General features: G+C 38.4%; 2 protein-coding genes across 3 annotated transcripts; one reads left to right on the top strand and one right to left on the bottom strand.

The window, feature by feature from the left end:
* The first annotated feature begins 634 nt into the window (after window positions 1-634).
* psmc3ip (PSMC3 interacting protein) lies at window positions 635-6,444 on the top strand. The gene is made up of 8 exons (XM_077213126.1): window positions 635-758; window positions 918-1,018; window positions 1,225-1,314; window positions 1,409-1,520; window positions 2,129-2,274; window positions 5,632-5,685; window positions 6,003-6,062; window positions 6,176-6,444. The coding sequence occupies exons 1-8, from the start codon at window positions 737-739 to the stop codon at window positions 6,230-6,232; spliced, it is 642 nt and encodes a 213-aa protein (XP_077069241.1). The 5' UTR covers window positions 635-736; the 3' UTR covers window positions 6,233-6,444.
* mlx (MAX dimerization protein MLX) lies at window positions 6,393-16,169 on the bottom strand. Of its 2 annotated transcripts, none has more exons than XM_077213124.1 (8): window positions 16,074-16,169; window positions 15,206-15,245; window positions 14,889-14,978; window positions 14,301-14,410; window positions 12,699-12,801; window positions 12,439-12,538; window positions 11,161-11,362; window positions 6,393-7,811 (listed from the first exon to the last, which is right to left on the bottom strand). In XM_077213124.1, the coding sequence occupies exons 1-8, from the start codon at window positions 16,113-16,115 to the stop codon at window positions 7,755-7,757; spliced, it is 744 nt and encodes a 247-aa protein (XP_077069239.1). In that variant the 5' UTR covers window positions 16,116-16,169; the 3' UTR covers window positions 6,393-7,754. The 2 variants fall into 2 exon arrangements, with proteins under 2 accessions (XP_077069239.1, XP_077069240.1); XM_077213125.1 differs by having other exon boundaries at window positions 15,206-15,242; window positions 16,074-16,141.
* Window positions 16,170-16,791: the final 622 nt, after the last annotated feature.

Consider the following 16,791-nt stretch of genomic DNA (forward strand, 5'->3'; position numbering starts at 1 on the left):
GGATCCCTTCACGAAGGGCCCTTCCACAATATGGTCATGTGACCCAGCCTGTGATTCATTTTAAAGCCAGATGGCGGGAGAGTTCGAGTTAACTTACAAACAGAGCAAAAGTTGTTTTGTCACATTGTTTAAATACGTTTCATAAGTAAGAAATGTGTTATTTAATGCAGGCAGTATCTAAAGATGGGACGGTTGAGAGCTGAGAAATACACACACACACACACAACGCATATTTAAAAAGCTTTTTATATATAAAATGTATATTTATTTGCAACAGTTATGTTACCAGCAATTAATACATGTACATGTATGTCGTAAGAACAGCTGATGGACACCCATATCTATGATGGACACCGATCAACAACTGCGTTGTCATGGGAACATCCCCCTTCGCCAAGTGCGTTCCAAACACGAGACTACACTTTAGTCATCAGACTCATCATCATAGAACATAGGTTCCAAATGGCACGCAACTGACGCAAGAGCCCCCTAACGTACTCATTTTCAAAGTCCCCACTTCAAGGAAGTGCCCATCGAAGGGAGTTAGGGCATAGGGACAATATTATGCTTATGGCTTCCACCCACAATTTGTTTTACTGGACAAATGGCGCCTTCGAGATGACGTACGTGGCGTCATCATCGGTAGACCCACAATTCAACTCGGCGCGCGAAAGCTGACTGAAGTAAACAACATAAGAGTGCAGCAGATCGTTGACAGATCTAGACTGAATAAACAATGAGCAAAAAAGACAGTTCAGGTACGCGATGTTTCTTTAACTTACACGAGTTGACGTGGAATGTCTTTATTTGGTTGTAATTTAATTAACGATATAGTACTAACGTTACGCAGTTAGAAAATAATAATCTTTACATCCGATTTGCATCTTTGTCTCTTTCTCTCTCTCTGACACACACAGGTGTCGCACAGATCCTCGCTTACCTCAATGAGAAAAACAGACCCTATAGTGCTCAGGATGTTTTTACCAACCTACAGAAGCAGTGTGGTCTGGGTAAAACGGTAAAAAAAAAGCAACATTTCGGATTAAACACTTTTGTCCAGTTTTGTTTTGATGACATTTGTCCAGCAGTTAATAGTCTGTGATATCTCAAAAGCTCTTTGTGGTATTCACTGTATGCGTTAAATGTGGTCATTTGTGCAGTTGTTTGATTGAGTGTACTGTATGATCACTATTGGTCACTATTTTTTTGCCTGCACTTACACAGGCTGTGGTCAAAGCGATGGATCAGCTTGCCCATGAGGGAAAGATTAAAGAGAAAGTCTATGGAAAGCAGAAGATCTACTTCGCAGATCAGGTCGGTGTGATTCCACATATAATATAATTCCAGGATGGAATAGTGGAATAGTGTTTGTGAATCAGCCTGACGGATGTCCCTTCTGTCCCTTCAGTCTCAGTTTGCAGATGTGAGTGATGCTGAACTTAAGAAGATGGACAGTCGTATTGCGGAGATCAGCACTGAAGTACTGACCATCTCACAGAGCTGCAGGCAGCTTGATACAGGTGTGCACTTAAATTGTAGCCTGGTTGTACCAGACTCTCGTACATTTCATTTGTACAGAGTCTGGCACCGCTCCATTGACAAGCGTTAACTTCCTTGTAGGCGGGTATTCTATTGAAGTCTAAAACTATTGGATCTGCCCAGAGTCACTCTATCTGCCATAACCAATCGCTAACGTTTGGTCGTGACATATGTCTTTTCTCGAACCCCGTGGGAGGATAGCCATAAACACAAAACTAAGCAAAGATTGTTCTTGCTCCGGCTTTAACTTCTTGATATTCGGCAGCGTTGCCACAACGGACCGAATGGCTTCGCTCGCATCTTTCTTATTTTGAACTACAACTCAAAATAACGCACGAGTCGACATCAACGTCATCGTTCTCAGCCACTCCCTCTGTTCGCTGATTGGCCCGGTAAAAAATTGATCGGAGAAAACCAAAGTCTACAGCGCAATCCCAGACTTAGTACTGAAGGAAAATGAAATTGAGCGGAAGTGCGTAGGAGGGCGGAGCCAGGCTACTTAAATTGTGCTGCTGGGAAAAGATGAATGGTTTGAACTTGTGCACAGACTGCCAGTGTTTGATAAAAAAGTTCATATTTTTGCCCACAGAGCTGAAGGAGTTGAACAGCTCATTAACCACAGCAGAGATGAAGGCACAGATCCAGGAGCTGCAGGCAGAGTGTTCTGGGTACAGAGAGAGGCTGGATAAAATCAAGTCAGCTACAAACCATGTGACCCCTGAGGAGAGGGAGAAGGTTCGAAATCACTGTGTTCTTTAATGTCTGCTGATCTTTTGGCCTTGGCTTGTCAAATGCACGATGCAGGATCTAGTCTGGGATAGGCCTGCACTATTAATCACAATTAACATGAAATCGCGCTTAAACCGATTTGGTTTATTGCGATTGTGAAATTGCAAAGGCTTGTGATAATTTGTTATGTGCAGCTTGTCAGTGACGGACGACTCTGTGATCAGTAGTAAATGCTGCTTCATCTGTTTATTCAGCTACAGCATTAGTATGATGCCCATAGGGATTTCCTGGAATGATGTGTGTTGTGTACTAGTGGTGAACGAATCGTTCTTTTTAGTGAACCGGTTCTTTTTAGTGAACCGGTAGTGAAACAGTTCGGGTCTTGAGTCAACGCTGATCCACAAGTTACTAAAGTTACTCAATTTCGGACATGCCAGTCCCTCCTACTCGAAATAAAACAATATCCCGGAGTATATTTTACTCCAGTAAATCCAACAGTTCAGTGAACTGAACATGCACGAACTACCGAACGCACAGGTACAGCGGTTCTCGAATCACCAGTACCGAATCACCAGAAATGCGTGCACATTTTTCAGAGGGAAGAAATGCATATTTTGTTGAACATCAATAATTGCAATAAAATAAAACATGTTGGAAACATGTTAATCACATAATTTCTTATCTTATCACTGTATTATTTTAAAGATTGGAAACACAATTAATGGATTGTAAAACTTTCAAACTAAACATTTATTATTATACTAAAACATTATTTATAGGAACAGCTAATTTAATTTCTAAGTAAGCTGATATAAATCTTTGACGTAAACTCTTGCCAAGGATTTAAGGGTGCAAAGTAAATGTTTATAATGTGTTAATCAAAACATAACGTATTAAACATACTGGAGACATGCATCGACTTTTTAGTTTTGTCGACTGAATTAAGGTTTCAGCAGTTCTCAGCAGCAAACACAGGCCTACCGGTTCTCGTGTCAATAACTGCAGTTGTTGCAGCAGTTCTCAAATCACCAGTACAGAACCGAGACCAGTTTCTTTCGGACTCGTTCAATACGGAGAACCGATGAGCTGGAGATACTGAGCATGCTTGATGGCACTGTCTCTGACCGAACTTTCTTTCGGCCAACTTGTAAGTTTATTTAATAACAAATGAAATTAAATTGATGAAGACCAGTGTATTCACTTTATATCTTTAAGACATGTTAAACATCTGCGTTTGCACATCACCTGTTAATTTGCAAAACGTAAATGTAAGAAACTTATCCAAGATGATTATGATGATGTTTACTATTATTGAAATGTTTGTTATAAAGTTATGATTACAAATGCCTTTATTTGAATGGATTTTTATCTGCCGGGATGATGGAATTGACGTCATTACATGAGGATGTAAAAGAACTGGTGAAACGTTTTTTTGACTTCCCATCACTATTGTCTACTTCTCTGGCGTGGCATATTTGGAGTTTCTGAGTGAGAGCGCCCTCTGGTGTTCAGATGGAGCACCATTTACTACTGATTACAGAGCTGTACTTCACTGACAAGCTGCACATAAAATAATGTCAGCCTTTGCCTAATTATGTGTGGTTTCATTTCGATTGATCGTGCAGCCCTAGTCTGGGATCAACAGTAAGGATTTTGTCTGCTAGCAGACTAGTAGTTCATATTTTTACTTACCCTGCCAGCATTTTTGCTCTTAGACCCCCCAAAAATGGATGCATTTTATTTTTAGGAACATGCATTTTTTAAAGAAATAACTATCATTCAAAAGTTGATCAATATTTTATTTTATTTTATGATTAATTTGAAAAGAAGTAATATTTAATTTAAATAAATTAAGTTTTTATTCAGCAAGGATTCAATAAATTGATCAAAAGTGACAGTAAAAAATTGATATTGTGACAAAAGTTTTGTATTTCACATAATCAAATAAAATCTTTCGAACTTCCTATTCATCAAACAATCTGAAAGAGCTTTGCCATTACATGAATAAATTGCATTTTAAAATACATTCAAATAGTCATTTTAAATTGTAATATTTCACAATATTACTGTTTTACTGCATTTTTGATCAAATAAATGCAGCCTTGTTAATAAGCACAAGATAATTCTTTCAAAAACATAAATCATCCAATCCCCAAACTTTTGAATGGTAGTGTATATATTTTAACGTTAACTTTGCTTTACAATAAAAAAAACTAATGTTTCTGTAATAGTGTAACTCCATGACAGCTACAAATTCTTTCATGCACTTTTGCGTGCGTCAGTCCAAATCTGATTATTTGTGTATCCGATTGGAATCTGATCTAAATTATTGACTGTCCATATTTTGTATCGCAACTGATTTGTATGTCCCATGCCGCTCTTTCGGTTTCCGGAATATCTGCATTGGTTTCTATGACAATGGGGTCGCGTTGGTTCTGTAGATATACCCCAAAAAAAAAAAAAAAGAAAAAACGCAACATGGAGGGGTTTGTAATACAGATGCTGTCTTATTTACAACATGACAACGTGTAGCCGCTGTGCTGGACTACTGCATCTTATGAGGCAGCAACAGAAATGTAGGACACTGGTATGCGTGACTTAATTCTGTGCTGTCGTCTCAGACGTTTTCAAAACATGTCTCCGTTATTATATAAGTTTCTGCTCGTCCGGCACTTTGCAACAACATAGCTTTTCTTTCAGCCACTTTCAGCGTGTTTGCTAAAACAACGTTTTACATCACTAGAAATCCGACCAGAGCAGTCAGACTGAAACGGATTTCCATAAATGCCATCTAAATTGTATTTCAAACCACATGTGAATGTAACTCGAAAAGGATTTGTAAAAATCGCATTTCATGTCTTTTTTATTTTTTATTTGCCGTTCACACTAGCTAAATCTGATCGGATTTCAATCGGATAAGCACAAAAATCGGTTTTGGACTGAAAGTCTGGACGTAGCCAAAGTTTCGACATTTTTAAGCAGTTACATGTCATTACCTTAGTGACATTTGAATTAGCTGATTCTACAACAATATTCAATACATGACAGAAAACCAAGTGTTGTTGCAGCAATTGGCAGCCTTATACATGATTAATGAACTCAAAATGTAGTGCCGAATCAGTGCAAATGACTGTTGCATCCACCAACTTGAATCTCTCCCACACTGGCCCCAAGCCAACCTTTTTATTGAGGATTGCCCATTAAATGTTTTTTTTGTTATTCAAAAAGCCCAAACTAAAGCCTTCTAGCATCTCTGGAATATGTTTGATTCATTAGGTGAAATTTATGACGATAATGTTGTCTTGAGGCAGTCAACAATATATTATGTTTATGTTGCTGACAAATGTATTTCTTGCCCCCCAGGTTTCCAAGGAGAGAGAGACTTACGTGAAAGAGTGGAGGAAGAGAAAGAGAATGGTAATGATCCATAAAAACTTCAATTTTCAACTTCAAATTCTGCGCAGGAGACAAAATGCCTGCTAATTTTTAATGATTATGCCTTTATGAAAGTACAATAATTTCCAACTTCCTTTTATCAACACCATAGTTCATTAATGTACAAATGGAAACTGCACACGGGCCTCAACTGAACTGTCCTAGCAAACAATACCTGATACTCCGGTGCTATATAACCTCCTACACTATCCAGCTATTTAGCTTGAAAGGCTCTTGTACCCTGAAATGAAACTCCAAGCACTGCTTTTGAGTAATTTTTTTGTCTTTTTACCTACCAGGTTTCTGATATGGTTGGAGCTATTTTGGAGGGGTATCCAAAAAGCAAGAAACAGTTTCTGGTGAGTCATTGCCTTTGAGTATTGTTTTACTGGCAAATGAAAAACTTTTTTTTATTGTTAATGTTGCCTACCTGAATCTTCCCTTTTCATCTTGTGTATGTGTTTGAAATCAGGAGGAGGCTGGGATTGAAACAGATGAGGACCATAAAGTGACAATGCCCAACATCTGATGGAGGACTCACTGTTTAAATTCAGATGCCGTCGCTGGGACGCCAGACTTTTGGAAAGGTTGGAAAGTATAGCAGAGAATTCTATGACACGAAGATAACTGTTTTGTTAAAAAACAATTGATTAAAGTTATGTTGAAAAAGAAAGAACAAAAGCGGTACATAAGTTTGTATATTGTTTATTTTTCAATTAAAAGTACACTGATGGAAAAATATTTCAACTAGATTCTCTCGCTGGAGTCAGAAATGCAGAAGCACAGGTCTAGTTTAGCATGACGTAGCCTCGTTTCTGTGAGCTAGCATTTCGCGTCACTGTATGGCTTAACTTGTAAAGAAGTCCCTTATTCCAGCACAGTTCAAACAGTTGATTTGTACAATCATCTGTTATTTAAAAAAAGATCTCGATACATACAAATAATCTGTGTCCTGAGTAGACTTTGATTCAAATTTGTATCATGCCTAAATTAACATTCATTAAAACACAAATAGAATTGGGCCGGTCACACCATGTGAAGTTGCTACAACGCATGGAAGCGACTGTGTCTTCAATGATAGCTTATGCAGCACAAAACATACTGATCACAAGAGCTCAAACCATTAACAAATGTAGAATAAAACACTGGACATTATTGCGCTACATACAGCTGAATAAAAATGTACATAAAATAAGAGGTTTATCTTCCATTATTTGTGCTTCGACACTGCAATCTTTGGTCACAGCATCCCTAAGGACAGTGGTTTAAAAGATGAACAAAGATGGCTCAGCCTTGCCTAACTTTAAATATATTAAAGCATGCGGGACAGCTGTTTTTGGGCGTAAAAACCAACTGACAGAGATGCATCACAGTGTAACTACTGTAGACCTCTCAGCTCCCCTTTCAGCACTAAGCTATTCGCAGTGGTGAAAATGTAGTTGTGCTTTGGAAAATGACTTAAACATGAGGTAAAGATAATAACTGAATGCAACACGCCAAGCATATGCAATACAATGCAGCAAACTGAGACATCTCACACCTCGGTACTTGGGGCGTGATTATGTCGGACATATTTGTATTCCTCTATTCCTCATATTCAGCATAACAACTGCATACTTGTGAAAATATGAATACTGATGAAACTGTTCTTGCTTTAGATTATACAAATATGTATGATTAAACTTTAGGACTGAGGTGTGTTTGACAACTAAACAGAACTTGCATGGTAGGTGAATGAAGGTGTATGAGGAAACAACATGCAATATCGAACATCCCCTCTTATTAGAGGAAAACCTCTTACTCCTTATTAAATTATTGCATTTCCACACTTATTGATTGGAATCACTGCTATAAACACTTCACAAAATCAGTCAATACTTGAGCAAGCGCTACTTCATCTCTTCAGAGTTCTTGAACGCAGTCCAGTCCAGTTGTGTGTGTGTGTGTGTGTGTGTGTGTGTGTGTGTGTGTGTGTGTGTGTGTGTGTGTGTGAAAGAGAGACTGTGTTCTTGAATGAGAGGTTAGCCTGAGGGACAGACAAATTGCCAATTTCAGTAGAGCTGACTATTGACCTGCTGCAGCACAGTCACCACATACTCTCTCAGCGTCTGTCAACGATACAGAAAAACATGGTCAGTCAGGGAGTTTTCAAGGTTTATCTAACTCTGTGCTGGTGAATGACAGAAAAAAACGAAGCTATCTGATCATAAAAATAGCAAGTGTAAATGTCCTATAAGACCTCTGTGAAAAACATCTATGGAACCTCAAGATTAGTGATTTAAAATGAGCTAAAACAACACCAAAATGTGATATTTCTTATTTAATTTACCCCCTCAACAACTTTTTTTCTTCATCAAGGTTCCCACTATCTAGAAAAACCTGGATATATGAGGAAGCCTAATTTTAAAAGTGTGATTTCAAGACCCGGAAAAGTCATGTAAAATATAATCAACAAAATTTATATATATATATATATATATATATTACGTATTACGTAACTAGTGGTGGGCCGTTATCGGCGTTAACCATAGACAGTATAAGAAGTGGACGGAGCCATCTCATTGGAACTCAGTTGAGACAGTTGAAGCCCATTTTTAGCAATTTTTGAGCACTTCCGTTCCTGACGCGCAGACTCAAACCGACTCAAACTAAGCTTGATGACGTGAGCAACCTGTCTGACAGACGTAAATCTTCTAGTAGCTGTGCGTGAAAATTGCCAACGTTAATCACTTCGTATGCATCACTTGCCACATACCGAATTATTTCCAATTCCCCAAAAACGTTGTTGTATTTATTTTTTCCCGTTGCTTTTATGGACTCATTATCTATGGGCTTCTCCCTTGACGGGACGTCCCCCCGATCGCCTGCGAGCTTCTCCTCCTGTCTATACGGTAATGTCTCTATTGTGCGACATAAAGTCGCGTGGTTATGACGCAATCGTTAGCCTGTTTTTAACAAAAACGGCTTCTACTGGGCCATAACGTAAGATACAAAGTAATGGAGCCTTTTATACATTGTCGTGTTTATTTAGAAATAAATAATAGACAAATTAAGTCTTTGGACGCCTCAGATGTAAAGTTATTCGCTGTCAAAGTGACGCCAAAATGAATGGGAGTCAATGGAATGCTAACAGCAGGTGAAGTTCTGCTACAATGGCGGCTCCCGCGAGGCTTCAACTTCCGGCTGATGGATTACCCCCTTGCTAACGTGCTGCGTTAACGTGAGACTCTTATCGGGCGACAAAAAAATATCGCCGTTAATCTATTCTAAAAGTTGGGTTGGGATCATAAATCAGCTTTTTCGAATATAGTTATATTTTCGCGCAATTCCATTTGTAGCCTAGTATATTTGACATAATTGACGCCGCGCCTACTGTCACAGATCGCTCAGCAGGGTATTTTCCTGTCAGGGACACATGGTGTATACTTTTACATGTTACGTTGGGCGACGTTCCTCTCGTTGCTTTATTTTAATGCAATTACATGTTGTTAAATGAGTTTATTCCAAGTGCGCTGTATCTTTTTATGGGCATGAGCGATGCTCAATTTACAAATGAATCACTCTTTTGAGTCGATTCTGTTCAAAGACTTCATCAAACAAGATGGCAGATCTGTCTAAATCGGTTCGCGAATCAGTCTGAATGATCTTTTCAGTTCCTCACGCACTGAATCGTCTGAAGCGCGTTCAATCACACTCGACTCGGATTCGTAACAGGAACATTTAAAAAACATCAAGAGCGTTGGATGAAGTGGCCGTGGCCCGTGGATCTACAGTTTAGTCTAGTGAAAGCAAATCTGCAAATGCATCATATTTTTGCCAGCGATGAAGATCTTTATTAGTTGAACATCTTCGTATGCCATCTGTGAATGAATGATTCGAGAAGACGATACATTCGATTTCATTTCATTCAGGTAATACATTTTACAACCAAACAGATTATTACGCCATGATAGCACTACTAAAAAGTATGACATTATCCGTTTTTTGGACATATACATTAATTTATAGGCTACAAAAAAACGCTTCAGAGCGTCGGCTCACTGGCAAAGGTTAACAGGTTAAATAAGCTACCATTGTGTACAGTTTATGAATTGAACACCCGCCATCCCGGGGTAATGTGTGTGTATTGCGCAGGGGCATAGTCAAAAGAATAGTTTACATTGATTGAAAACTAATTTGTTTAAAAAGGAGGAGGCTATTGCCGGTAAAGGCAGGTTCACATAAAATAATTATGACATATGACATTATTTTATATTATCCAATTAGTCTACTACGTTAAAAAAACGGCGAAAACATGTTACTTGTTCAATTAATAAACAGTTTGTTTGATGACAAATCGCTAAAGATGAAATTGGCCTCCCTTTCTGTCATTGTGAGTGTGTGGTTTTTTCCCACGAACGATATTAGACTTTTGCTCCTCTATTGTCGAATGGCATTTTTGGCAGAAATTCACATCCCTACCCGAGGCGAACTTTTCTCAAAGACTTACTTTTAGTCATTATTTGGGTAGCACACATATTCTGAATGCTTTCTGCAGAATTCAAATGAGCCATTTTAATCTAGATTAATTCCAAGATTACAGTGACATTAATCTAGATTTAAAAAAATAATCTATGCCCACCTCTAGTAATAACGCTTATATACCATGGTCAATTGCCATCATTGACAACATAAATCTGTTATTGATGTTTGCAGCGCAATATTTGACCAGAAGAGCAAAATTGATGGTTATTTTCATCAGTTACGGCTCTTTAGATCTAGCATTCTTCCCATTTTGAATCAGACGCAGAGATAAATAGTGTGTAAGATTACATTTATTTTAATGAATTATAGCATTTATTTGAATTAATTGTTGAGAGAGAGATGCGTACCTGCATCTCTCTCTCTCTCTAGGAACAACGAAGCTGTGAGTTTAATTACTTAAATAGCGAAGCAACCCACTTGTTGCTGAGAATATAATGTAGCAATTCAGTAGCGAAGCCTTTTTTTTATAACTGAAAGTAGCTGGGCAGCGTTGACAAGTTTCTGTGCTCCTAATGTTTCTGTGTGTGTGTGCAGCACGGACTCTGTGTGCGAGTAACGCATCTGTGTGTGCGTTTCAATGAAAACAGCACATTAATATAGAACGGTGATTCAACTGACTTGGAACTACATGTGCATTAAACTGCACACCTTCCAGCCATCAGAATCGAGTATTATGACAGATCATGATCATGGTCATACCAAGCTCTAAAATATTTTATCAAGTAGAAATTCTAAAAACTATTTAAAAAAATTCTTAATCCTTATCAGTAAATCAAATCACTAGAAAAGTCATGGGGCCTTTGAATATTGTTGTGGACAATGGTGGGCCTTAGAGTCAAAAATGTCGGAGCCCCTGCTCTAAGACACATTCAAGACAAAATGGTGCTGTGCAAGTCATAATTCAGCTGTGAATAGGCCTTAAATGTGTGCTACCTGTGGCTTGCAGTGTTCCTCGATCCAGCTGAAGACGCAGGCAGAGAGATCCTGAAAGTTGGTGACTGACACTGCAGCATTGAAGGACTGGAATAGAGAGTCCATGATGCTCTGAAACACGCTGAACTTCACCTGATCTGAAACCTGCTCGCTGCCCTGCTGAGGGTTATTCTGATGGGCCTTCACAATGTGCTCATAGTTCCTGAAACAAACAGCACAGAGTGTCTATTAGGCCACATTTTACATGGTTCAAGTGACCCAATTCAGATTTTTTTCCCCTCCCATGTGGCACAGATCGGATATGACCCACGAACGTGTGTTTAAGAAAAAAGCGCAAGGATTCTGATATTCTCAGATCAGCCTTAGGCCTCATTCATATGTGGAAATAAATTTGATCAGATATTCCCGTCAATGCAAGTTATATGTCAACTCTGGTGGACACCAACCATGATCACATGACTCTTTTCAATGGCGCAATGGAGGAGGACGAAGGCTCAACCCAGTGGAGTGAAGTTTATGTCTTTTGAGCAACTTTTAAAGATGGTACAGAAAGCAAAAGCTTGTATTATCATTTAGTCTGCATCCATTGCAAATCACGCCATTTTAATTTGCTTTTCAACCTAAGCTTTTCTGGGCCAAGTGTGTAGTGTAAATGCAGATATCAGAAATAAGTCACTTTTAAAAGATTTAAGCTGGTCGTTGAAAACCCCCCAAAAAAACTCTAGTTTCGTCAACACATTGGAATTGGCCATCAACACCTGCAGTTTGCCTTAGTGGTCACTGGTCACATTAGTTCGTTTGGTTGTTTATTAAGTTTTTAATGCCATGTCAGCATCAGGGCTGTTTGCATGGCAAACACAAGGTCAATATCACAATCCATAAAATTTTAATTATTATATAAAACATTTTAACCTGACAAGTTAGAAATTGTAAAATACATTCGGGTGATACATTCTGAAATAATCCATGTTTTCTAGCAGTTTCATAAAAATTACAATTCATCAGAATATGTTTAACAATCGACGCTTAACAGTCAACACAAAAGACATAAAAGAGGGACTTCCACATTAGAATGTGAAGACTTCTCCCTCTCTCAAAGGTCTTAAAGGGTGTTATCTTTCTTGGCAGAAGAGTGACAGTGTCAGATAAAGCCCTATGTCACCCAAAAACAGCCCTGCAGGAGAACTAATATATACTAAATATAATAAGTGGAACTATATTTGTCAACTTAAACAGCTAAATATGTTTTCGGCCCCCTCTGAATAACCAACCACTCACGTTTTCATAATTTTCAGCGCCATCACCTCCTTCCTAAGTGTGGAAACATCCTCTTCCTGCTTCTTCTTTTCTTTGTGGAGAAACTGAATGTAGTCGATTGCTGTAAACACACACACACACACACACACACACACACACACACACACACACACACACACACACACACACACACACACACACACAGAGTTTTGAGCTTTTCCATTCCAGACTAAAAGACATGTTACAAGGAAATATTAATAGGCAACAATGAAGGTCCTCACTCTTCTGCAGAACTGTAGCTTTGCTGATCTTCTGTGTGGCCATGGTGAAGTCAGACTGCTGCTGGCACGTAGGCACTATAGACTGCAGGTCATCATAGCCTTTCTGTGGGATAGAGATCCATACGAGACACTTTTGAGTGATGAGCTGAACATGTGAAACATGGCACTGAGTACTTTTACACATGGGGAGCTCATGATACACTGTGTTTAGTGGCTCGGTTCACAGTATCTCTGCATCTGCTCTGAGTTTGGGTCGCTTATAACGGGCATTTGGGAAAACAACATGTGCCTACCACCTTCCACCGTAAGTGCAAGAAGCGCTTATGAACTGGCTGTTGAAAACAAAACAGAAGGGCTCCCTGTGGTTTTCCGTCAATATATTTAATGTTAGAAAATAAAGAAATGGAGACCATAAAAAAATCGCATTGTAATTTTAAATTTTTCTTAAATAAAAGCTGCAGTCCACGCTGGTGTGGATACTGTCATTCGGAATCACAGATTCTATTTTTTGGAAGTATGACCAACATAAGAATTTTCACCGTCATCTGAACAAGTAAGTAACATCCACTTTTGTTCTGACCAACTAAGGGGAAAAAAGCATTGCAGTAAATCATGCTTTTTTTCTTTTGCATTTTACAACGGGTGAATCTCCACTTGTCACTGGTGATTGTCGTTTGAACCGTTCTGGATCCGCCATCAAATTGATAAGTTTAATTATATCAAGTGCTGTGAGAAAAGGCTATAAATCTCCACCTCCAACATCCTCACACACACTATAGCCTACAAGCCGAGACTCCTTCTTTATGTGTACAGATGTGACGTGATGATGCAAAGACATGCTTGAATTTCCTGTGGAAATCCACCAGTACCACTGGGCTTAAAAACATTATTACCGTTTTGAATCAAGCTAAGGCAAGAAGATAGTTTTGAACACAGGCTGGTTATGTACTCGCTCAAAATTTTATTTTGGACAATTTTAACCCAAAAAAGTTACGGAATGCAGCTTTAAATATATTTATTTTACATTGAATTATTACAAAAGTAATATTTCTTATTTTATTTTGTTTAATTTTGTATTGTTGTTATTAATAATTATTATTATTATTAACAAAGCCCACAAAATTCCATTTGCATTCGATATTTTCCCCATTGAGAGCAGCATTATTTAGTCAATGCAAAGACAGACATCATTGCAGTCTTCTGCCATTTGTTTTAAGACATGTCAAGTTAAACATACCGTACTTCAACTTTTAAAAACGCATCTCAAGGCACGGTCCCTTTTCATTGCATCAGGCTCGCTCTTTCTCCCATTTTTTAAACATAACGTGTCCCATATTTACCCTCTATAAACAGATTTGTGAACACCGTTGCTACCCTAAACTGTGAGTCACCGTGTACATCTGCTGTCAGAGAAGCAAATCGAAACAAGACCACCATCACAATATTAAAAATGAAATGTTTTGAAGTAATTGTGCTTTTATGATTGATCATTGCCGTAACTTCCAAGTACTTGGGTTCCCGTGGCATCTGTAATATGAAATCAGAAAAGATGTCCATGTCTTGTCTGTTAGCCTGAAAACAATCTGCTCTTCTCAGTCTTACCTTGATGGCATCCCTGCGTTTCTGCTCTGCCTGTGTGTGTGCCTGTCTCCTCCGGTCTTTATATGACTCCTTATAGGGCGTCTCATGTCTGTTGTCACTGTCTTCATCATCTAAAGCAAAGGGAAGAACAACCATCTGTTAGCAACTAGCCTAGTGGTTATGATTTATTGACTGTCTTTAAAGTATCAACACATCTTTTTTTGTATTATGATGTACATCCAAGTCTAACAGATTATCGAAAAAGAAAAAATATAGGACAGAGACTTGGCTGATTGGATCAGAAAAACGGAGGCAATCAAATGCTAAATGATTAGAAAAATCCTGCATGTGTCAGAGAGAAGATACAGTTTATTAAATGTTGATACAGTTTATCAACATTTATTAAAAATTACAAGGTCAAAAACAAGAAGAATGAAATGTATAGATGAATTGTTCACAATAACGATTGACATGCATTTACAAAATAGATGAATTTCGATTTCTTGTCAACTGTAACAGTGGAAAACCATCCAGAGAAGGGGAGCAATTTTAGAGCAAAGGGTTTATCAATGTTAAAAAATGTCCATGTTTGATTTGTAGTGTCATCACCTGTGTTTGGTACTGAAGAGGCACTTGTGGATCCAATGCTGTTGGCTCTTGACACCAAATTTCCTTTGCAAGCATTTTCGGCAAAGAAACCTAAAGATAAGGAAATTTAAATATGTGTAAATATATAACCTAGTGTTACTCATTGGTTACTTACTACAATATTTGACTCACAGTGCGAACCAAGTAGTTTCAGTTTGTCAAATCCGCCTTTGAGGTACTTACGTTTATATAACTGTCCCCATATAACCTATCCTGAAGTCTAACCTTTATCTAAAAAAAACACAATGTAGTCTGTAACTGTGTAGTTGAGTACTCACTGTGATCGAAGCCGTTGTCGCTGAAGGCGCCATCTGTCTGCTGAGACATGGTGACAGAAAGACAAACAGAAGCACAGTCAAAGCCAGAAAGACTAAACATTCAGAGACCAGCCAACTAATGATCACATATGCAAACAGAGTCTGACCTGTCCTGCCTTTTAGTAGGACACCTCTAACTCCCCACTGTGAGGTGTCCCAAATAAACCCCTTTGAAAGGTAATATTTAATCTACATGCATAATGTGTCTCCAAACTCTCAGATTGAGCAATCATTGTCATATTGTCAAGCTGTCATTACAGTTTGTGGAAAATAGGGCATATTTTATTCGTTGCTTATGAAAATGCGGCAGGAACTCAAGAGAATAAATATAGTGAGGAACAAAAGACAACTGAATCGAACCGTGTCCCTCTGGAGAGTCGATTCAGTCGTTCGATGCCCAAAAATGATCTTTCTAATGTATGTTATGCGTTTTGAAACAGTCAGAAAAACAGTCAATGTAACGTTATCCAACAAGCAAGTTAGCTTAGCGGATTCAACTCTTAAATATCTATTACACAGCTTCCACTCGATAATTTACAACATGAATGGTTATTTTAAGCACAGGAGCGTTTTTGGCCGAGTTTCTGCAGTGATTTGTTGTCTAAATCACCGCTAAATAATATACTACATTTAAAGATCACGGACATGTGAGAAGCTGTAATTCTTCTTTTGACTTGCTGAACTTTAAGGCTAGCAAGCTGAGCCAGAAAGTGAAACCAACCGTTGCAGACCTAAATAGATGAATAGAAACACACGATACGAAGTCGATTTTGAAGGAAACGGCTGTTAAAAATCAACAGACGGTCTTTATTTGAATAGTTTTTCTTACTTTAAGCCAGGGATCCTCCGGCGACGCGCTGTTTTCCGTCATTTTGGAATAAACAATGACGGGATATTATTACGAACTGTGCCCCCTAGTGGCCATTACCTGATCCTCATTCAAGACTCATCCTTCAGTCTGTCCATCTCTCTTTAACCCCACGTTTCCTTGAGACTTTTGATAAACTTGATAAGTTAATTGATAATTTAACGAAAATGATTATTAATTCTTTTATTCGTTCATTTTTTTTAACATATCGCATTCTATGTTGCTATTGCCCATAACTTACTTTGATCCATCTCCTAAACGAGTAAGATGAACACAAGGTGTGTATGTTTAATCATTCCACATGGTGGTGCTATAAGATCGTTTATCGAACTGCGTGTTAAGAAAATATTGGCAATATGACTTAATAACGGGATGGATGGATAGATAGATGGATGAATAGAATTATGGATGGATGGATAGTCATGGGCTAAATCCGAAATCGCCCCCTATAGGGCGTTATTTATACTTATTCAATCCCACAATGCACCGTAATAACGAGTGTAAAACCAATGTACGCTCAACGGCTGTCCGAATTCGCTCACTCCTTTTCATTTACTCCTTCAAGTGAACAGCATTAGTGGACTAACGAAGGGAATAGTGAATGAGGGGCTTAGGGGCTATTTCGCATTCAGCCACGGTTTTCTTTGTAGGCTACTGTTTTGTCTGTGTTCATCTTTAG

The sequence above is a fragment of the Siphateles boraxobius genome, unplaced genomic scaffold, assembly GCF_051911475.1.
Source record: "Siphateles boraxobius isolate OS27281-9 unplaced genomic scaffold, OSU_SipBor_1 66, whole genome shotgun sequence".
In the NCBI taxonomy this organism is placed as follows: domain Eukaryota; kingdom Metazoa; phylum Chordata; class Actinopteri; order Cypriniformes; family Leuciscidae; genus Siphateles; species Siphateles boraxobius.

Coding starts and splice junctions, on each gene's coding strand:
- psmc3ip (XM_077213126.1), top strand. CDS start 737: ATGAGCAAAAAAGACAGTTCAG. Junction 759..917: donor GAGCAAAAAAGACAGTTCAG/GTACGCGATGTT, acceptor TGACACACACAG/GTGTCGCACAGATCCTCGCT. Junction 1,019..1,224: donor AGTGTGGTCTGGGTAAAACG/GTAAAAAAAAAG, acceptor GCACTTACACAG/GCTGTGGTCAAAGCGATGGA.
- mlx (XM_077213124.1), bottom strand. CDS start 16,115: ATGACGGAAAACAGCGCGTCGCCGGAGGATCCCTGGCTTAAA. Junction 15,246..16,073: donor CGGAGGATCCCTGGCTTAAA/GTAAGAAAAACT, acceptor ACCATGTCTCAG/CAGACAGATGGCGCCTTCAG. Junction 12,802..14,300: donor AACGCAGGGATGCCATCAAG/GTAAGACTGAGA, acceptor TCTATCCCACAG/AAAGGCTATGATGACCTGCA.